Here is a 22,973-nt window from a genome sequence, read left to right on the forward strand (position 1 = left end):
ACTTTGATGGCAATGCTGACTTCTGGAAACCCACAGGGATGAAACTTTTTGGATGCAACAATGTGACTTGATTCTGAAGTGCCTTACTCATTATCCAGAATCAAAGGGTAGCTTGTTTCTTGACAGGTGAAACCAGACAACCAATGATCAAAGGAAAAGAAAGGTGAAGGGACCCCTTAGTAAATAGTGGACAAAGAATTTAGCAAAATTTATCCTTGAGACTTTCCCAAATTGTGTGATTTCTAATTAAATGGCCGACCAGTAGCTTTTATTTTGTCTATAGTTTTATTCTTGAAGCACCATGGCACGAAGACAAATGGCCCAATTTACAAATGGGCAAAAGACTTGACATGTCTCTAAAGATACATAAATCGTCAATAAGCATATGAAAAAATGCCCAATGCCATTAGTCATTAGGAAAATGAAAACCAAAACCACAATGAGATTCCACCTCTCACTAATTAGTATGGCTATTTTAAAAAATGAAAAATAATAAGGATTGGCAAGAATGTGAAGAAATTTGAACCTTCATACATTGTTAATAGGAATATAAAATGATATAATCACTGTAGAAAACAATTTGACAGTTCTTCAATAAATTAAATATAGGCTTACTCTATGATATATCAATTCTACTCCTACGTATACCCAAAAGAACTGAAAACGGGCATTCAAGTAAAAACTTGTATAAGAATATGCATAGCAACACTACTCACAGTAGCCAAAAGATAGAAATCATCCACATGGCTATCAACTGGTGATTGAATAAACAAAATGAGTTACATCCATACAATGGAATATTATTCAGCCATAAAAATGAATGAAGTACTGATATCTGCTAAAACATGAATGAACTTTGAAAAATCATGCATGCTAAGTGAAAGTATCTAGACCCAAAGTTCACTTATTGTTTAATTCCATTGATGTAAAATATCTAGAATAGGCAAATGTATAGAAGCAGAAAGCAGATTAGTGAGTGGTTGCCAGGGCCTGGAGGGAAGGGATAATGGGGAATAACTGCCTAATGGGCACTGTACTTCCTTCTGGGAGATGAAAATGTTCTCAAACTGGATAATGTTGATGGTTATACAACATTGTACATGTACAAAATGCCACTGAGTGGTACACTTAGAAATGGTTTAAATGGTAAACACTGTGTATTTTAACACATACACACATGCACACACACACAACATTGCAGCTCCAGAAGTTCTATATAGAATTGAGGAAAATGTTTAGGGGCAGGAACGTGTTTAAAAGGGGTCTAGAGGTTTGGTTCAAAATTGTGCTTATTAAGAATGAGCATGATTTTTCACTTAGATTGGATATTTTGGAGGAAGGGCTAGGAGTATGTGTTTGATGGAGATTAAGGAAGGGGGCATATGAACACATCACCCCATAGCATCACCAATGTTACAATATCACATAGAAGTAACCAGTTTTTCAAATTTAAAGTAATTAATATGGAATACAATTTCTTGTTGTGGGTGCAGAGAGAATAAAATAAACTTTGTGTATTCAACAGAGTTCCTGTTTCATGATCTCTATTTAAAGCATAACATACATTTTCCACTCCCAGTGTCCCTATTGTTCTCCTCTGCAATATGGAGACACTGCTAATTTTCTTCTCCACTCCCCTGGCAATTTTTATTGTTCTGTATAACAACAGGGGGCAAGTAGGTTTACATATTTGTAATAAGCTACTCCCTCAACAGTCCATAGTCAATTCTATCCTATCTCCATATTTTCTGTATACTAGGCAGTGATGCCTTATTGTTTAAGGATGCCATTTAATTTGTTGGCTCATCCTGAATCAAAGTTTAAAAACAAGGGATTGGAAGGAACCAAATTTATCAAAACTAATTGCTTAGAGATTATTTCTATAAAAATTAAACAGGGGTATATAAACTGCAAGGATATTTACCAATATACAGGGAGGCACATAAATCCCAAAAGAAATACATATCTCTTTCTGAATTGTCAGTTTGGCTTCATGATAAAAGACTGAAGAACATTATTTTTACATTAAAACAGATAAAATATGGACCAAGATGCAAGATCCATGTGAACTTTTAATATTATATAAAACCTAAAAGAAATTTCTTATTGGCCTCCAGATTCTGAAGGGGCAAGTTCATTCTCCCCTGCCTCTAAGAACATGTAAGAGCACATTGTTAACTACAATTGACCATATACATCTGCAGCAGTACAGCTGGCATATATGAGTGTCTCATCTAATGCCACAGAAAGAAGTCACAGTAATATAGCAGAATTATATTGTGCTTTACGGTTAATTAACAAAGTTTTTTTCTTTCTTTCTTTTTGGGGCAGAGTCTCACTCTGTTGCCCAGGCTGGAATGCAGTGGCATGATCTCAACTCACTGCAACCTCAGCCTCCTGGGTTCAAGTGATTCTCCTTTCTCAGTCTCTGGAGTAGCTGGGACTACAGGAGTCGGCTAACTTTTGCATTTTTGGTAGGGTCGGGGCACACCATGTTGGCCAGGCTGGCCTCGAACTCCTGACCTCAAGTGATCTGCCTGACTCAGTCTCCCAAACTGCTGAGATTATAGGTGTGAGTCACCACACCCAGTCAGAAAGTATTTTTACACAAATAATTCTTTCAATTCCTAAGGTGGATATTCTACAGATAAGGGTAAGGAGGCTCTGAAAATTCAAGAAATTTTCAGTTTTAGGGATAGTAAATATGTCAAAGAGTCCAGAGTATCTTAAAAAACAAAATAAAATGCTGGGTTAAAAGAGGAATGGAGTACTAGTTGAAAGTCAACACCCAGAGAATAGTCATCCAACTGTAGTCCTCTCCCAGAGATCAAGCAAAAGAGTTTTTCCACAGCAATTGAAATAAAAAGAGCAGTGGACATAATAGAGAATTGGTATTCAACTTGCAGCTGAAAGCCCCATATCCATACACAGAATGGAGAGATCCTCAGCCTCATAGAAGCTAGGGCTATGCTCCCAAGCAGGAGAATGAGGTGTTTTCTGAAAAAATTCAATGTCTCTCTTGAGAAAAACCTACATATACTGAATTAGGTATCCTCTAAAAGAGCTGTCTCAGCAAGACCAAGCTACAGTGAACATAAAACCTTCCACTCAAACACATTTTAAAACCTGCCTTTGTTTTTTGCTTTATTCTTTAATATAAATCAGCAGGAGAAGATGGTCATAAATGGAGGGAAACTTCCAAAATGAATGTCAAATATCAAAACAAGCAGAAAACAAGGAAATGGCAAAAAATAATATGCATGTATAACATATGCAGAAAATGGAAAATAATGATAGATATAAATAAAAAAAGATATTGTGTCCACAAAATAAAAACAAGTTATGAAAAAGAAACAATATGAAAATGCAAAAGGAGAGTTGAAAATAAAAAATTAACAGATGAGTATTAAAAAGTCAAATAATTGGAAGATATATTTAAGTAAATCTCCCCAAAAGCAAAATAAAAGGACAACGAGATGAATGTAAAAATAAAGAAATCAAGAGAACAGATTCCTACTTAATACAAAACTAACAGTAGTTCCAGAAAGAAAACTGAAAAAAAAAATACATAGGAGAAAATTATCAAGTAAAAAAAAAATATATATATATATATATTCAAACTGCTCACTCCATATTCAAACTGCTCACTGAAGCCTAGCACAATTCATTTAAAAAGACCAATTTAAAAGAACACCTTAGAAATTTATGACAAAAAGATCATTGCCTAGGCACATAGCCATTAGGTTATCTAAAATCAAGATGAAGGAAAGAATCTTAAGAGCTGTGAGGCAAAGGCACCAGGTAACCTATAAAGGAAAGCCTATCAGATTAACAACAGTTTTCTCAACAGAAACCTTCCAAGCTAGAATGGATTGGGGCCCTATTTTCAGCCTCCTTAAATAAAACAACTATCAGCCAAGAATTTTGTATTCTGTGAAACTAAGCTTCACAAATGAAGGAAAGATAGTCTTTTTTAGAAGAACAAATGCTGAATTTGCCATTACCAAGCCAGCATTATAAGACCTGCTAAAAGGAGTGCTCAATCTTGAACCAAAACCTCAAAACACACCAAAATAGAACCTCCTTAAAGCACAAATCTCACATGACCTATAAAACAAAAACACAATTAAAAAACACCAGATATTCAGACAACAAATAGCAGGATGAATAGAACAGTACCTCACATCTCAATACTAACATTGAATGTAAATGGTCTAAATGTTCCACTCAAAAGATAAAGAATGGCAGAATGGATAAGAATTCACCAACCAAGTATCTACTGTCTTCAAGAGACTCACCTGACACATAAGGACCCACCTAAACTTAAGGTAAAGGTGTGGGAAAAGATATTCCATGCAAAGGAACATCAAAAATAAGCAGGAATAGCTACTTTTGTATCGGACAAAACAAACTTTAAAGGAACAGCAGTTAAAAAATACAAGAGGCATTATATAATGATAAAACGACTTGTCCAACAGAAAGATATCACAATCCTAACTATATATGCACCTAAGACTGGAGTTCCTCAATTTATAACACAATTACTTCTAGATCTAAGAAATGAGATAGACAGCAACACAGTAATAGTAGCGGACTTCAGTACTCCACTGACAGCATTAGACAGGTCATCAAAATGGAAAGTCAACAAAGAAACAATGAGGTAAACTGCACCCTAAAACAAATGGACTTAACAGAGATTTATGGAACATTCTACCCAAGAACTACAGGACATACATTCTATTTATCAGTACATGGAACATTCTCCAAGATAGATCATATGATAGGCTACAAAACAAGTCTCAATAAATTTAAGAAAACTGAAGTTAGATCAAGCACTCTCTCAGACCACAGTGGAATAAAACTGGAAATCAACTCCAAAAGGAGCTCTTAGAACCAAGCAAATACACAGGATTAAATAACCTGCTCCCTAATGATCTTTGGGTCAACAATGAAATCAAGATGGAAATTTAAAAATTATTTGAACTGAATGATAATAGTGCCAAAACCTATCAAAACCTCTGGGATACAGCAAAGGTGGTGCCAATAAGAAAGTTTGTAGCCCTAAATGGCTACATCAAAAAGCCTGAGAGAGCACAAACAGACAATTTAAGGTCACACCTCAAGGAGCTAGAGAAACAAGAACAAACCAAACCCAAACCCAGCAGAAGAAAGGAAATAACCAAGATCAGAACAGAACTAAATGAAATTGAAACAAAAAAAGTGCAAAAGATAAATAAAACAAAAAGCTTGTTTTTTGAAAGGATAAATAAAATTGATAGATCACTAGGAAGATTAACCAAAAAAAGAAGAGAGAAAATACAAATAAGCTCAATTAGAAATGGAATAGAAGATATCACAACTGACATCATGGAAATACAAAAGATAATTCAAGGCTACTATGAACACTTTTATGTGCATAACTATAAAACCAAGAGTAAATGGATAAATTCCTGGAAAGATAAAACTCTCCTAGATTAAACCAGGAAGAAATAGAAAGTCTGAACAAATGAATAACAAGAACCAAGATTGAAATGGTAATCAAACAACTGTCAACAAAATAAAGTCCAAGACCAGATGGATTCACAGCTGAGTTCTATCAGACATTCAAAGAAAAATTGGTACCAATCCTACTGATGCTATTCCACAAGATAGAGAAAGAGAGAATACTTCCTAATTCCATGAAGCCAGTATCAATCTAATACCAAAACCAGGAAATGACATAACAAAACAAGAAAACCACAGATCAATATCTCCGATGAACATAGGTGCAAATATCCATAATAAAAATACTGGCTAACTGAAACCAACAGCATATTGAAAAAATTAATCTACTAAGATCAAGTAGGTTTCATACCAAGGATGCAGGGATGGTTTAACATTCACAAGTTAATAAATGTAATATACCACAAAAACAGAATTAAAAACAAAAATCGCATGATCATCTCCACAGATGCAGAAAAAGCATTTGACAAAATTCACCATCCTTTATAATTAAAACACTCAGCAAAATCAGCATAGAAGGGACATAACTTAATGTAGTAAAAGCCATCTGTATTAGTTTTTTTTTCACGTGACTGATAAAGACATACCTGACATTGGGTAATTTATAGAGGAAAAAGCATTTAATGATGAGGAAGGAGACCCAGGCATCTAGGATCACCTCCCCCTTCACCTCCACACTGCATTTCAATAGAAGAAAAGGCTGGCTGACTGGCACCTCCTAAATCACCTTCCTGTAAATAGCAGGTATGGGATGGGGGAAATCTCTCCAGAAGACACTGTTTTTACTTAAACAAGATCAAACCCCCACCCCACTCCTCCATCCAGAGACCAGAAACCTTTCACATGTAATTCCTAAAACTGTAAACCCAAGACGCTTTCATATGTAATTTCTAAGGCTGTACACCTAAGATCCTTTCAAGTGTAATATCTAGAGTGTAAGCCTATATAAAAGCAGAGCTTTTCTTTGTTAGTGGAGCTGGGTCATTTAGACAGATTGTTGCTCGGCTCCTGGCTGCAATAATAATAAGCACTTCTTGCTTCCCAGTTCAGTGTTTGAGAAGTCCGTTTCTTGTGGCCGCTCCTGCTTCATTTGGTTCCCTGACTGGGAAGAAAGTTTTGCTTGGCAGATAGCCAGAAAAGCATCTCAGGTGCTTTGCCTGCCCTTCGGAGCATCCCTGTGGGGAACTCCCACCCAGTGGGGTGATGCAGTTCCCGAGAGTGCCTCCGGGCAGGTATTTACTTGGTGGAAAGCCTCCTCAAAGTGGAGCAGGAAAGCCTCCACAGTGTGGATCCACCCAGTGGCTGAACACCAAGAAGGAATGGGTACTTGGAACATCTGGACAACAGAAACACAGTAGGATTGGTCCCAGGAAACTTGCCCATCCCCTTTAGGTGGAAACATGGCCTGATCACCCACGTGTGCCAGATTTGGCACTTCTGAACTTGGCTCTCTCTCTCTATCTCATTTTGTAACTAACCTTGGAAGCTTTTGCTTATGGTTTTGATTTGGGTGGAGGGAGGAGAGTGATTGTGATTGTGTGTCCAACTGGACTCATCAGCCATGAAAGGTGGGAGCATCAGGCCCATCTGGAAGGGACCTCATACTTCGAGCAATTTGTAGGGCTAGTTGGAATTAGAGATGGCCACGTAAGGCTGAGTGGAGAAGCCTTTGCCATCTAGGCATTGTAAAAGGATTGAAGTGAAGGTAAATCGGAGAGTGTGTACTGCATCTCACTGGGCGGGAACTGCTGTGGGGGGAGTAACACTCTCTTAACTGTGGGAATTGTTTCTTTGGTGTATAGGCATGGGTCATGCTCACACCAAATTCCTTTAGACGCCATGCTGAAAAGTTTTAAGAAGGGCTTTAGTGGAAATTATAGAGTAGCTATAACACCAGAGAAATTAAGGACTTTATGTCGGGTAGATTGGCCAGCATTTGGAGTAGGTTGGCCCCAAGAGGGGACCCTCGATAGGTCTCTTGCCTCCAAAGTGAGGCATGAGGTTATATGAGGTGAGCTAGAACACCTTGATCAATTTCTGTACACAGACTCGTTGTTGCAGTTAGTTTTGAACCCTCCGAAGTGGTTAAGAGGACAGGCAGTGACTATTCTAGGGGCCAAGGGACAGACCACTAGAAAAAAATCCCCCGCCACTGAGAGACGCAGACTCCCAAGGTCTGGCACCTGGACAGGGCAGATTCAGTGGCAGAGACATGGACCCCAAGGTTCTGGCAGATCCAGCAGCAGAAGAGCTTTTGATACCGAGAAGCCACAGGCTCTCATTGACCTACTGCAAATGATTATTCAGACTCATAACCCTACTCCTGCTGCCTGCCACCAGCTGCTTATGTATCTTTCTAACACGGATGAGAGACTGGGTGAAGCGTTTTGCATGTATCCTCCTTTTGATCCTGAAAGCCCTGAAAATGAACACATGATAAATATGACATTAGTCAGTCAGTGTGCAGAACATTAGATGAAAATTGCAGAAACAGGCAGGATTTGCGGGCATGAATACCTCACGGTTACTGGAGATAGCTAACCAGGTGTTTGTGAACCGAGAAGCGGTGAGCTGTAGAAAAAGTCGTTGAGAAAACCAGCATCAGGCTCGACAAAATGCCGACTCCATAGCTCCTGCTATTAAAGGAGCATCCCCAAGAGTGTGGGAAAAGGGGGGTTCCTGGAAAGCCCCACAGTCTGCCTACCCACACCTGCAATGTGATCAGTGTGTACTGTAGAGAAGCGGGACATTGGGGAGAAAAATGTCCTCATTTAACTATAGCACAGGGTGAGCCTAAGCACGAGGATCCAGATGACAGCGGAGGAGCTCTGCTCAGTCTAATGGGAGGGCCACTAGGCTAAAGGAGGGGGGCGGGCTCATATGCCCCCAAAGTGCCTGTGGTCCTGACTACGGCCCTGTAAACTCTCATCGAAGGAAACAAAACCAATATTGTTAGAGCTACTAAGGTGTTAGGAAAACAGACTTTCTTATACTTGCTGGACTGCCCCTACCGCCATTTTCCAACAAAACTTGTTGTGCAAATTAAGGGCTACAACTATCCCACTCAATAATAAGGATTCCCTGCAGATAAGACTGCCTCAGGCAGGGCTTATCCAGGCTCTCACCATCCCTCGGGAAGGAGGGTAGAGACCTTCCCTAACCAGGGACCGAAGACTGGTATTTCCGCCCAGGCCAGTGCAAGGCTTATGTTTGGTTAATCAGACTACAGTGACTTTGCACCCACTTGCACCCGATTTGTGCACGCATTTGGATAGTTGGTTCACTTGATTGAACTTAAAGAATACTTCTTTAGCACTGGACAGGCCTCAGGGGGTCAAAAACTATTTGCGTTTCAATGGGAAAAATCCAGAAACAGGTGTGACCTGGACCTGGCTTCCCAGGGGCTCAAAACTCTCTCACCATCCTTGGGGAGGCACTAGCCTGTGACTGCCCCCCAGAAGTTTCTTGCTAAGGACTTAGGTTGCATGCTGCCCCTATATGCTGATGACCTTTTATTGGGACACCCCACAGCAGTCGGGTGAACAAAAGGAACGGATGTGTTACTTTGACACCTGGAGGACTGTGGGTATAAAGTGTTTAAAAAGAAAGCCCAGATTTGCTGGCAGCAAGTGCGATATCTGGGGTTCACGATCTGGAAGGGGGAACGCAGCCTAGGAGCAGAGAGGAAGCAAGCCGTTTGCAAACTGCCAGAACCCAAGACTAGAAGGCAGGTGAGGGGGTTCCTGGGAGATGTGGGTTTTGTAAACTGTGGATTCCAAACTTCTCAGTACTGGCCAAACCCTTACACAAAGTGACAAAGTGGGGAGGGGAGAAGACAAGAAACCTTTTGAATGGGGCAGAAACTAAAAGTGAAACTTTTGTCAGCCCTGGCTTTGGGGCTATCCGATTTAACAAAGCCTCTCAGGCTGTATGTGTCAAAAAAAAAAAATGAATGGCAATTGAAGTTCTAGCATCAACTCTGGGAAGAATTTAAATATTAAAGCACCCCACACAGTAGTGATCCTAATGAATACCAAAGGACATCATTGGTTAACAAATGCTAGGCCTACCAATTACCTGAGCCTGCTAAAGTGAAAATCTCTGCATCACCATTGGGGTCTGTGCAACACCCTAAACCCTGCCACTTTGCCCCTGGTGCCAGGAAACCCATGAAATAACCTGTGTGCTGCTTCAAGATCTCATCCCCAGGTTTGGACTGCCACTGCATGTTGGATCAGGCAACAAACCAGCATTTGTGGCGAACTTGGCCCAGAAGACAGCAGTGGCCTTGGGGTATTACTTTGGAAACTGCATGCTGCCTATTGCCCTCTGAGTTCAGGAAAAGTGAAAAGAATGAACTGGATCCTCAAAAATAGCTTAGGGAAAGCGTGTCAGGAAATAAGATCAAAGTGGGTGCAGGCACTTCCCTTGGTGTTATTCAAAATTAGATGCACTCCTTCTATGAGGACAGCATATTCCCCCTATGAAGTCTTATATCATAGGCCCCCTCCCATACTCCAGGCACTCCCGGGAACTCCTCAGGAGTGGGGAAAGATTGAGTTAGGATGCCAGTTACCAGCCCTAGGGAGAATCGCTCAGGATATTTCAACCTCGATAAATGAAAAATGTCCTGCAAGCTTATTCTCCCCAGTTCACCCTTTCTCACCAGGTGATCGCGTGTGGATAAAGAACTGGAATGCAGCCCCTCTAAAGCCATGGTGGAAAGGACCTCAGACTGTGATCCTGACCACTCTCACAGCCATAAAGGTAGAGGGAATCCCAGCCTGGATCCACCACAGCCGTGTGAAAACTGGCAGCAGCTGAGACTTGGGAAGCTACACCAGACCCTAGGCAATGACTGCAGAATCACCTTAGGAAGAAGGACAACTAGCCCAGCTCCAGCCACATCTCAGAAGCTGGCTGGTCCACACATGGCCAAAGCATGAGGAAATTTATCATGGGACTTGTTCTTCTTAATATTTGGACCTGTACAGTAGGCACATTAAGTAATTTTGAAGAATGCTTAGTGTGCACACCAGGTTACTAAGGTAAGACGTAAAGTTACTGCCATTCTTTTGTTCTGAAGTTATTATGAATGCACAGGGACACAGAAGGGAACCTGCTTATATAATGGTACTCAGCGTAAGGTGTGTAATCTGGGGGTTGGACAGCCCAATGTATGCTATGACCCATCAGAACCCCCTACACATCCCGCTTTTGAAATTAGACTCCTAACAGAGCGATAGAATCGTCCTACTAAATTAATAGCTAAAACAGAGGAGAACGGAAGCCAAAACAGGTTACACTAAGGTTCGACGCCTGTGCAGCCATCAATGCCTATCATTTCAGTAGCGGGGGCTGTGGTTCTCTCGGATGGGAGATGGGAACAAAGTTATGCAAAAGAGCATAAGTATATCTGCCAGAGAACCTACCGGTGCAGTAATTGCATTTTTGGGTCATGCGTCATCTGGGCCACTTGGAAAAATAATACAAATAATCCCGTTCATCTTGTAAAAGAGAGAAACATCATTCCAGGGAGTAATGTCCCTCGTGTCTCAGGACATTGTAACCCAGTAGAATTAATCATCACAAACCCCCAAGACCCTAAATGGGAAAAAGGGGAGAGTGTAATGCTAGGAACTGATGGGAAAAAGCTTGATCCAGGAGTCTGTATCCACATTCAGGGAAAAAATCCAAAAACGCTCAGCCCAGCCAGTGTACCAGCACTTTTATGGTATATGAATAAGCCAGTGCCGGAACTTCTGAAAAAGACAAAGAACTTGTTCCTCCAATTTGCTGAAAATATGGCCCATTCCCTCAATGTCACTTCTGGCTATGTAAGTGGAGGGACAAATACAGGTGACAGGTGGCCATGGGAAGCCCATGAGTTATTATTACCCTCTGACCCTGTCCCTGACCTGACCTCAGTTCAAAGGGCTCAAACCAACAGTTTCTGGGTTTTAAAGGTTTCAATTATTGGACAATATTGTTTGGCCAGAGAAGGAACAGGCTTCACTGTTCCAGTTGGAAAGCTTAGCTGCATCGGGTAGCGACTGCATAATGAACTCAAAGAGGAGGCACTGTAACCTGGTGGAGCTCAAACTATATAGAAAAGAAACCCTTCCTAGAATTTCCAAAATTATAGGATGCTTGGAATCACCCTGGGTCCCAGAGAGACGGGACAGCCCCTCCTGGGTTGTACTGGATATGCAGACATAGAGCATACTTACAGCTGCCTGAAAGATGGACAGGTAGCTGTGTCATAGGCATCGTTAAGCCTTCTTTTTTCCTATTATCTGTTAAGACAGGTGAGCTGTTAGGACATCCAGTCTACTCCACCCAGGAAAAAAGAAATCTAAAGATAGGTAAATGGGAAAATAATAAGTGGCCACCGGAAAGAATTATTGAGTACTATAGGCCGGCCACAGGGACAGAGAATGGCCCGTGGGGACACCGGACTCCTATCTATATGCCAAATCAGATCAAGTTGCAGGCTGCCTTGGAAATACTCATTAATGAAACGGGCAAAGCTCTGTCCATTTTGGCTGGACAAGAAACTCAAATGAGAAATGCCATTTATCAGAACCAGGTGGCCTTAGATTTTTTGCTGGCAGCCGAAGGAGGAGTCTGTAAAAAAAATTCAAACTAACCAACTGCTGCCTGCACATAAACGACCAGGGTCATGCAGTTAAAAATATAACCAAACTAGCACACGTGCCTGTGCAGGTATGGCATAAATTCAACCCTGAGCTCTTGTTCAAAGGTTGGTCCTCATCCTTGGGAGGATTAAAAACCCTCATCATAAGTGTGATAACAATAGTGAGTGTTTGTTTACTACTCCCCTGCTTTCCCCCTTTATTTCTCTAAATGGCTAAGAAATCCTTCACTGCTGTCACAGACCAGAAAAGCCACATCACAAGTGTTTCTTCAGAGGATCTGGAAAATGAGAATGAAAGTGAGACCTCTCACTAATATTATAGAGTGGTTAGGGTCTCAAAGAGGAGGGTGAGGAAGGAGACCCAGGCATCTAGGATCACCTCCCCCTTCACCTCCACACTGCATTTCAATAGAAGAAAAGGCTGGCTGACTGGCGCCTCCTAAATCACCTTCCTATAAATAGCAGGTATGGGATGGAGGAAATCTCTCCAGAAGACACTGTTTTTACTTAAACAAGATCAAATCTCTACCCCCACTCCTCCATCCAGAGACCAGAAACCTTTCACATGTAATTCCTAAAACTGTAAACCCAAGACCCTTTCATATGTGATTTCTAAGGCTGTAAACCTAAGATCCTTTCACGTGTAACATCGAGAGTGTAAGCCTATATAAAGGCAGAGCTTCTCTTTGTTAGTGGAGCTGGGTCATTTAGACAGATTGTCGCCTGGCTCCTGGCTGAAATAATAATAATAAGCGCTTCTTCCTTCCCAGCTCAGTGTTTGAGAGATCTGTTTCTCGTGGCCACTCCTGCTTCAACAGTTCTGCATGGCTGGGAAGCCTCACAATCATAGCAGAAGGCAAAAAGGAGCAAGGAGGTTTCAAATTTTCTGACCTTTTCCTGTCTACTTCTGAGCCCTCCAAACTGTTCCAACCTCTTCCTGTTACCCAGTTCCAAAGTTGCTGCCACATTTTCGGATATCTTTTCAGCAGCACCCCACTCTCCTGGTACCAATTTACTGTATTAGTTCATTTTCGCATTGCTGATCAAGACATACCCAACACTTAGTAATTTAAACAGGAAAAAGGGTTTAATGGACTTATAGTTCCACATGACTGAGAGGCCTTACAATCATGGTGGAAGGCAAGGAGAAGCAAATCAAGTCTTACATGGACGGCAGCAGGCAAAGAAAAACTTGTGCAGGGAATCATTTTTAAAACCATCAGATCTCATGAGACTTTTTCGCTATCACCAGAACAGCATGGGAAAGACCTCTTCCATGATTCAATTACCTCCCACCAGGTCCCTCCCATAACACGTGGGAATTCAAGATGAGATTTGGGTGGGGACACAGCCAAACCATGTCAGAGTCCAACTAACTATATGACATTCTGTTAAAGGCAAAGCTAAGGAGATAGTAACAAAATCAGTGGTTACCAGAGATTAGTGGGAGGAAGGGATAAATAGGCAGAACAGAGAATTTTCAGGACAATGAAACTACTGTTTATGATGCTATAATATTGACACAAGCGATTACACATTTGTTCAAACCCTTAAGAAGTACATCCGCAAGAGTGAACCCTCACATACACCTTGCATGCCGGGTAAGAATGTGTCAAAATAGGTTCATCAGTTGTAGCAAATATGCCACTCTAGTAATGGATGTTGATACTGGAGGAAGCTGTGCATGTGGGAATAATGCTGTATTTTCCTTTCAATTTTGCTGTGAACTTAAAACTGTTGTTAAAAAAGAAAAAAGCTTCTTTAGAAAAAGGAACAATATCATTTGAAAAAATATTTTTAAGAAAATAAATATAACCATAGCATATTGTGGGCTTTGCAATGAATAATATTTATACAGTTATAAACACTGAACTTTTGCTGTAACCAAAAATTTGATAAAGCTATAGTGGGAAGATTGAAGAAGAAGGTGTGGAGAGACAGGAGAGAGATAAATTCTCAACTGCCATCACAGGAATTTCATAGATAATGTCTAAAATTGAAACAGCACAGAAGTATATGTATGTCATTTAGAACCATGGACATAAATAGTATCAGCTAAAGGACCAAGAAGTGACTGCTGCTAGAAGTAAGAATAAGAAGTGACAAGGGGTGGAGTGGGCTGCTATTTTAAACAGATTTTTTAAGTACATGCATGCATTATTTTCATAAAAAATAAAAGCTAGTTTTAAAAAGAGCTGTACGGTATCCTACACTAGAGAATTAAAGAAATTTTGATATAACTGGCACAGTAAGATACTATGCAGCCATCACATGCAAAATAAGGAATTTCCACAAAATATTGCTGGAAGAAAATAAAAGCATGTCACAACAGTACATATTGTTTGGTTCCATTTTTGTTAACACACACCCATACGCAGTGTGTTTATACTGTAAATACGTGGTCCCTGCTCTCAAACAACTTCTAATTCAACACATAAAAATAATGGTTTTAATATGATGTGTTTGTTAATAGGATGCAGGGATTCTCAAACTTGAGTGTGCATCAGAATCACTTTGAGAGCATATTTAAATAAAGATTTTAGGTCTTCATCCCATTTCTGATTTAGCAGATTTGAGGTGGGACCTGAGGATTTGCATATCCATCATGTACCCAGGAGATGCTAGATGCTGCCACTGCTGATCTGGGACTACACTTCCAACAGCACTAAGATTGTTATATACAGAGTGTCTGGATACACTTGACCCAGCACGGGAGTCCGGGAAGTCTTCTTAGTAGAGATGTTCCCAAGTTGCATCTTACGTGGTTCTTAGCAGCCTCTGAAGTTTCACAAAGTGGTAAAACTACTGACAAATCTTAATGGAAATTCTTGATTTACCAATTACGAGGTTGCATGTAGTAACCCCAAACATCATGTTTCCTTGCTTTGGACTAGAACTTTCTAGGCATTACTGGTTATTTCAGACAAATCAGCAGCTGTGCTTGGCATTTTTATATGCCTTTGATTAAGGAAATTGACAAATGAGAAAGTTATTGCATATGAAATGTTGAGATTGATGACCAAAATTTTCCAAGCTCGGGATGGCTGGGAGGGTACAGAGTAAATCTGGGGTCTTTGGAAGGGAGTCCTGGCTCAGCCTAACAAGGAGGGGATACATACTTGCAAGCTGGTTACAAGAGAGCCGAGGGTGTTCCCTGAGGCTACTCTTCTCACCGTTAGAAGCTGTTCTCTGATCCCTTCTCCAGAGGAGAAGCATCCATGGAAAGTGGCGAAGGACTTACACTAGTGGCTCCCTACCAGAGTCCAGACACTGCCCTAGGTACTCAATGGTGTCTGAAATGGAAAGGACATCCTTAGGTACTTAGGATGTTAAGGAAGTATCAGAAAAGCGAATCTCTACTCACATGTTGGCCAGTTAGATTCTCACTTATTCTTTTTCACCTTTTAATTTGCTTCTTAAGGACAAAACCAAAATGAGTTCTCCAGTCTCATTACAGGGTTTCATGAGCTTGCCTGTTGTTTACTGGACCCTGTGTCTAGCACAGTGTCAGGTCCAGAGTTGGTACTGAGTGAAAATTGTTTAGTAACTGGCTAGACAAACGTTACAGGAGCTGCCCGGGAGAATTCAAGAACACATGCGGAGAAAACAAAAAATTGCCTTTAGCCTCAGGAAATTGAGATTTTCTAGAATCCCTTAATCTAACTCTGAGGGTCTACAGTTTGGTGCACTTTTAGAGAGATAAATGTGGAAGACCACCTGCCATGCTAGTGGCTATCAGTTTTCTTGCTGGGAGCGGAGAAACTGGGAGCGTAAGTACAGTGAAGCCAGGTAGTCAACCAAGTCTGTCATAAATTAAAACTTGATCTCTAGAAAGGTGCCAACTTCTTGGCTTCTAGTTCTCTGAGAAGTAAGAGGTCAATTCCAGTTACCTGAAACCTTGATTCCAACTACTCTAATGGAAATTTGTGTTGAGAAATAATTGGAAACACTATTTTCTGCACTAACAGTTATTAGAATGCCAAATTGCGCCCATTATAGAGTCTCCTAAAGAGTGAAAGTGACAGTATTTATGTGAAGTACAACTCTCACCATCTCTCCCTTGCCTGGGTGGGAACTTGAGTTCTTTGTCATGCATAAGGTAAGACTAGAAGGCTACTTTCTATCATAGTACCTTAATTTTAAAATCACTTTCTTTTGAAATCATAAAATAATTTTTGTAGAGCTTCAGAACTTGAAAAATGTCAAGAAAGCCAACTGAGTCTCCTTCACACTTTAGCCAAATACTTTTTGGTGTAGGATTCTTAATGAGGGCAGAGTAGGAAAGGAGGAAGAGGCTTAGGAATTACAAAAGGCCAGAAGTTCCCTGCCCCAGTCAGTACTTCTGAGAAATCCTGCCTTGGACCTTGCAATAGCATCTTGCAGACAGGAGGTAGACTCCTCCCAACTCTGGCCTCAAGGAACCGATAGAGTCTTCACTCTTAAGGCCAAGTAGGAGAACACTGTTTATCTTAACCTGATCCTAGAACTGTCTGAATTCATGAAAGCTCTGCCTTTGGCTTTGGTTTGGCCAACTTTTCTCATTGTAAAGTGTATCCCTAGCTAACACATTGGCTCACGCCTGTAGTCCTAGCTACTCAGGAAGCTTAGGTAGAAGGGTGCCTTAAGCTCAAGAGATTGGGGCTGCTGTGAGCTATGATCCACCACAACTGAACCCCAGCTTGGGTGACAGAGTGAGACCCAGTCTTTAAAAACAAAACAAAACAAAACAAAACAACAACAAAAAAAGCAGCAGCAGAAGTCTATCAGTAAATGTGCTGGAATAAAACCAAGTTTGGTGCTCCTCCTAGACTTAAAAAATGGAGACTTCAAGGAAAACAAAACTTGGAGAATCATAATTGTGAAACTGTAAATGTCAAAAACTACAGAAAGAAGTTACAGAAAGCCAGTAATTTAAGGAGTGAAGAGTAAAGATCTTAAACACAGTAGGAGACCATTTTGATCTTCCTTAACAGTCCTCTGTGTGAGAAAATGAGCAGGATTCTGATTGAGCAGTATTCAGCAGGAATCTGATGGAGAAAGAATAGCTAAGTTATTTCTACTCAAATCTCTGAATCTTAAACTCCATTACAAAATACATATTCTGATTGGCAGTAACATCCTGTTAATGAAAACCAAAAGAAGGGTCCTAAAAGGGACTATGCCAAGGTGCCCACTAAGTCAGATACCTTGTTCAGTGGTATGAACCTAATATGCCAGGCGAGGTACAAATCAGTGGGTTCTTGTCAAATAACACATCTGTTGCTGGGGACAGATGGAAAAAGTAGGATGTGTTCTTGGCTGATTGAGCAAAAAGAAGTACCTACTACTTTTTTCCTTAGTTCACACCATGACTCACTAAATCCTGAAATGAATTATATCACAGCACAAATTCATTGCCACTAGCATGTGTAGAAAGTAAAATTAGTATAATCAACTGTGAACTGTTATGCTAATGAAACATACATTGATGTGATGTAAACAAACAGTGATGCAGGTATTCCAAAGGGGTGCAAAATCAGAAAATCATTTACTTTGGTTATAGTAGATACTGTATTACTTGGGAGGCATCAGGTTTACCTTTGTGTTTTGTTTGTGGAAATGTGAAAATTAGTGTGTAGCCCTTACATACACATCAAATGATGGAGGAGACAACTGGTGTAGAGAAATGAATCAACCTGGAATGGAGTATTTCTGTAGATACACTCAAGGTGGCAAATTTAGAGTTGACTAATCATTACGAAGGGGAATGGATATAAACTCATCTTATGGAAGGGAAAACTGCAAATGAGATAAATTTACCTAACTCAGGACACACAATTCAAGGTCCCAGCTTCTCGCATGTTTCTTAGTTCTTTTCTCACTCAGTTGCACTACTTGCCCCATGAACCTGCACACTAGTATTTATTACAGTGGATGAACATAAATAAACTCATAAAGGCTCTGCTAAATTATTGCATGAGAGACTGTCCAAGCATTGTTTAGAGAAATTAAAACGCTTTGAAGATTTCGGCTGACATCAAAGAAGCTTATCCTTTCAAAATGTGTCCTCAGGGAGCTTGGCCAGAGAAAGAACCAAATTTGATGCTAATGTTTTTTCGGTGCTCTCAGTGCAGGACAGGTAAGTACATGGACTCTAAAATCAGATCTGGTGAAGGCTGGAGGGAGGTGGGGATGGTTAATGGATACAAAAAAATAGAAAGAATAAACAAGACCTACCATTTGATAGAACAAAGGTGACTATAGTCAATAATTTAATTATACATTTTCAAATAACTAAAAGAATGTAATTGGATTGTTAGTAACACAAGGGATAAAATGCTTGAGGGGATGGATACCCTATTCATCATGCTGTGATTATTTTACATTGCATGCCTGAATCAAAACATCTCATGTACCCAATAAATACATACATCTACTATGTCTCCATAAAAATTAAAAATAAAAAAAATCAGATCTGGGTTGGAACTCTGTCTTGACCGCATTTTTTCCCTATAGTTCCTTCCTCTGCTAGCTTAAGCAACTCACATAATCTTTGTAAGGTTCATTTTCCTTATTGTAAAATGAAGACAACAGTTATATCTGCTTCATAGGGTTACTGAGATGACAAAATGAGATAATGTAGGTAATACACTACATGTTACATAAGTAATATATGCCTGACATATAGTAAAGGCTCAGTAAATGACATTTACGATCATTACAATAATTATAACTATACACATTTTTCAATAGTTTGTGTTGAGCAAGTCCATATTATTTCACATTTCCTTGAAGTTCAGTGTCTATGTTGCTTTCTTTTTTCTTTCTTTTTTTTTTTTTCAGATGTAGTCTCACTCCATTGCCCAGGCTGGAATGCAGTGGCACGATCTCAGCTCACTGCAACCACCACCTTCCGAGTTCAAGTGATTCTTCTGCCTCAGCCTCCCAAGTAGCTGGGACTACAGGAACATGCCACCACACCTGGCTCATTTTTTTTACTTTTAGTAGAGACAGGATTTTGCCATGTAGGCCAGGCTGGCCTCAAACTCCTGACCTCAGGTGATCCACCCACCTTGGCCTACCAAAGTGTTGGGATTACAGGCATGAGCCACCGCGCCCAGCCTCATTGTTGCTGTTTCTACTTAGTAGATCCTGAAGAAAAATCCATTTTTTATCTTGTTTTCTCTGCCTAGTTTTTGCTAGACAGGGACTCTTATGATAAAAACAAGTTTAAAATTTCAATTTACTTTAAATAGTGAGTCATAAAATTAATCATTTATAGTTTATGAGGCCATATGTTCTTGGGTGTTTTGAAGGTAAAAGTCTAAGAACAGAGTTTGATGAAGAACAAAAAGATTTACAAAATACAATTCTATTTTTTAGAAAAGAGAAAGGATACACCTGCAGTGGATATTTTACCCTTGGCATAATCTCTGCTTTCAAATCCTAGTTCATGTTGTCAACCCCTTGGACAGCATGTCCGTGTCGGGCCTCATCATCTCCAACTTGGGCCATTATAATAAGCAGTTAGTAACTGGGCTCCATGGTTACACTCTTTCACAAAACTCCATTTTTGCCACAAGGCTCACTTTTTGAAAATATAAACATTAGGGTCACAAATTCTTGATCTGACACATAACGCCCTTTCCAGTCTGACACCTAAATCGATTTCCAGGATATCTCTCCACTCTTTTGCATTAAAGACATTTTTATCAACACTGAACTCCTTCAGTACACTTCACACTTTCATGCTTTGTGTCTTTACTCAGGCTATTGGCCTCTGCCTAGGAAGTTCTTTCCCCTTTGCCTTGTAAAAAGTCCACGATATCTTTTGTAAAACAAATTATAATTATCTTGTGCACATGCTAGATGTCAGGGACTGTTTGAAGCACTTGCAACATATAAACTAATTTAATCTTGACTACAATCCTATGAAGTAGTATTATTACCATCTCTATACATGAAAGAGAAAAGTGAGGCACATAGAAGTTAAGTGATATGTCCAAAGTGACACTGATGGTAAGTAGAAGCTGCTTTTGATTAGTTAGAACTAATTCTGCCCTCTTTTCTAGTGTAGACTCTTTACGCTGCCATTTTGCTACTTGCTTAGTCTGCTGTTACAACCTCCTTATCTCATGTACCTGTCAATCCTCACTGCCCAGCACTGTACCTTACATTTAGTCTGTGCTTAACTAATGTTTACTAACTGCATGAACCCAAATAAGAAAACTGCAGCTACATTTTCTACAGATTTTTCTAACACCATATATGCTATTGTATCTTTAGTTGGTTGCAAAAATGGGTTGAGTGGCACCTGAGTAGAAAGGAAAGTGGGCAGACGAGAGGACAGAAATGGCTTCTGGGCTGGTATACTTGTGTTAAAGTACATGCTTCAACCTGCAGCAATAACCAAAGACCTTACATACTCCTAAACTGAAAACATAAAGCACAGCTTTTCAAAGCCCCAAACCTTTTTAAATAAACGTCATTTCTTCATTTCCATACATCATGTTTTATTTTAAGCCATACATATTACGGACACTTAAGAGCCTCTTGGAACAGCTTAGTTCATTTTTGACAGTAACTCTTGGGCAAAGACTCTTCACTGCACCATTACTCCAGGGTGTTCTCTCTGCAGCTGTCACAGGGAAACCAGTGATATGTGGCATTTCATGCCCTCCCTTGAAGATCACTTATCCTGGACAACAGTTTACGTGGAAAGTCTCCACGTTACTATGGAAAAAACCTTCAGACATATACAAAGACAGCATCTCAACATCTACTTCAGCCTTCAACAAAGGTATGCAGCAATGAACACTGGAGTCCTTATTTCAAAGAAGAAAAAGTGAACCATGAGACATTTAACTCATCCTGACATCCATTCTCTGATTTCCAAATTAATATTTATTGAGCACGGTGTTGCAGACAGAAAAGGAATAAAACTGCCCCTTGCTCTTCAGAAAGCTCACATTCTAGCTGGTCAGGAGGTCAAAAAACCATTTGACTAAAAACACTTGTTTTAATAACTATTCTGTCCAGCACTCCAGAAAGGTGACGGCCCTGAGGAAAGAAGGAACTGTTCTGCCTAGGCGTGGGCAGAGCCGGGAGGGTTTGTGGAGGAGGTGCCATTTCTGAGCATCAAGGAAACACCAGATTTGGTGCAGTGGAGAGGTATGGGGGAGGTTAGATGGGAAATGGAATTACAGGTAGAAGAAAACGTATTCAGGAGCCTTTATAAAGGCAAGAAGGGAAGCTTAAAATGTTCTTATATTAGAGCACAAGGTGCTAAAAGATATGGAAGGAGAAGGATGGAAGAGAGAGAATAAAAAGATTTTATCATACTTTATGTAAGAAAGGCAGAGCCTACAGATGTGAATCTCAAATAAGGATGTTGAAGAGGTTTCTAGGAATTTAATACAATTAAGTAATTTATTACAAAGTCAGAATATTTTTTTTTTTTCGGAGACGGAGTTTTACTCTTGTTACCCAGGCTGGAGTGCAATGGTGCAATCTCGGCTCACCGCAACCTCCGCCTCCTGGGTTCAGGCAATTCTCCTGCCTCAGCCTCCTGAGTAGCTGGGATTACAGGCACACGCCACCATGCCCAGCTAATTTTTTGTATTTTTAGTGGAGACGGGGTTTCACCATGTTGACCAGGATGGTCTCGATCTCTTGACCTCGTGATCCACCCGCCTCGGCCTCCCAAAGTGCTGGGATTACAAGCGTGAGCCACCGCGCCCGGCCCAGAATATTTTTTTTTATAGCATCTTATTTCATTCAAAAATGTAGAAGACTGATCATCTTAGAAAAAAATAAGTTTAAATGAATCCTTCTCTGTACCTGGAGTGTTCAGTTCTTTTTATTTTGACATTAATTTTCAAAATAAATACTTATTAAGAGGCTGTTATTTACCAAGTAAATTCTTAGACTTGATCTTAAGAATTTGAGAAAATACAAAATTGAAAAAAGTTCCAAATGTAACAAAATGATTGTTATTATTATTAATGTAGAATTTTAGCTATTTTTCTGTACTAAATAATTCAATAAGTTAAAAAAAAAAAGACCTTACTGGGCACCAATGAATGTTATATTTATCAAAAACAAACTTACCTTGTTAATTGGAAAAGCACATTTGATCATAAGAACAATTAGGCACTGAAAATCTTACTGAACAGGGTTTCTGAGAGAGAGGTAATGACATGAAGCCTAACAGAGCTGCTCACACTGAGAATCCTGTGTTTCCATAGTATGGAAATATGTATAAGTATCTCGAGATACCTGAGAAATAAGCTATGAGTAGGTATCTCAAGAGACCTGAGGAAGCTGAGATAAAGAAATCATCTTCCAAAGACACGATCTCCTCTGTTAGGTGAGGCTTTGCTTTCTCATTCAGACCTAATTTTATAAAATACATTTCCTTTAAGGATGTGAAGAATCAAGGAAAAAAACATAAAACAAAGAAACCAAGAAGAAGCTGCTTAGTTTGTAATATTGTGCATTCAGTTGATCACGGTACACAGAGACACGCTTATTATTGTCAACACAGGAGTTTTAAAAACCCTTAAAGAAGTAGGTCAGTTGAGTAGTGTACAGCAAAGCTCACCCAGGCTGAATGTCTGGTCAGAGCAACAGGCCACTTTCCAGAATGCCACCTGGATTGGAGATTGAAAATAAAATTCCTAGGATATGCCAAGTTTCATTTCCTAAAAGTGATGATGACATCATAGTTATTTCAGTTTTCAAAATGGGAACAACTTTTAAAATAAAAAAAATCCCCAAATATATTGAATATTATCTTAAATGAAGATAAGTTTGGACTCTACATAATGTGACT

General features: G+C 39.9%; 1 protein-coding gene across 2 annotated transcripts in view; it reads right to left on the bottom strand.

Annotated features, from left to right (window-relative positions):
- ST6GALNAC3 (ST6 N-acetylgalactosaminide alpha-2,6-sialyltransferase 3) overlaps window positions 1-22,973 on the bottom strand; it is a 570,108-nt gene that overhangs the window by 170,114 nt on the left and 377,021 nt on the right. Inside the window, exon 4 of one of the 2 annotated variants that reach the window (XM_032297085.1) lies at window positions 5,951-6,838. The exons of the other annotated variant lie outside the window; for it this stretch is intronic. Coding sequence (XP_032152976.1) covers window positions 6,739-6,838 — 100 coding nt within the window. The 3' untranslated portion in view covers window positions 5,951-6,738. Of the gene's footprint in view, window positions 1-5,950; window positions 6,839-22,973 lie in introns of those variants that run through there. 2 annotated transcript variants of the gene reach the window in all.

This window comes from Sapajus apella, unplaced genomic scaffold, assembly GCF_009761245.1.
Source record: "Sapajus apella isolate SASKATOON/1434 unplaced genomic scaffold, GSC_monkey_1.0 scaffold36, whole genome shotgun sequence".
Lineage (NCBI taxonomy): Eukaryota > Metazoa > Chordata > Mammalia > Primates > Cebidae > Sapajus > Sapajus apella.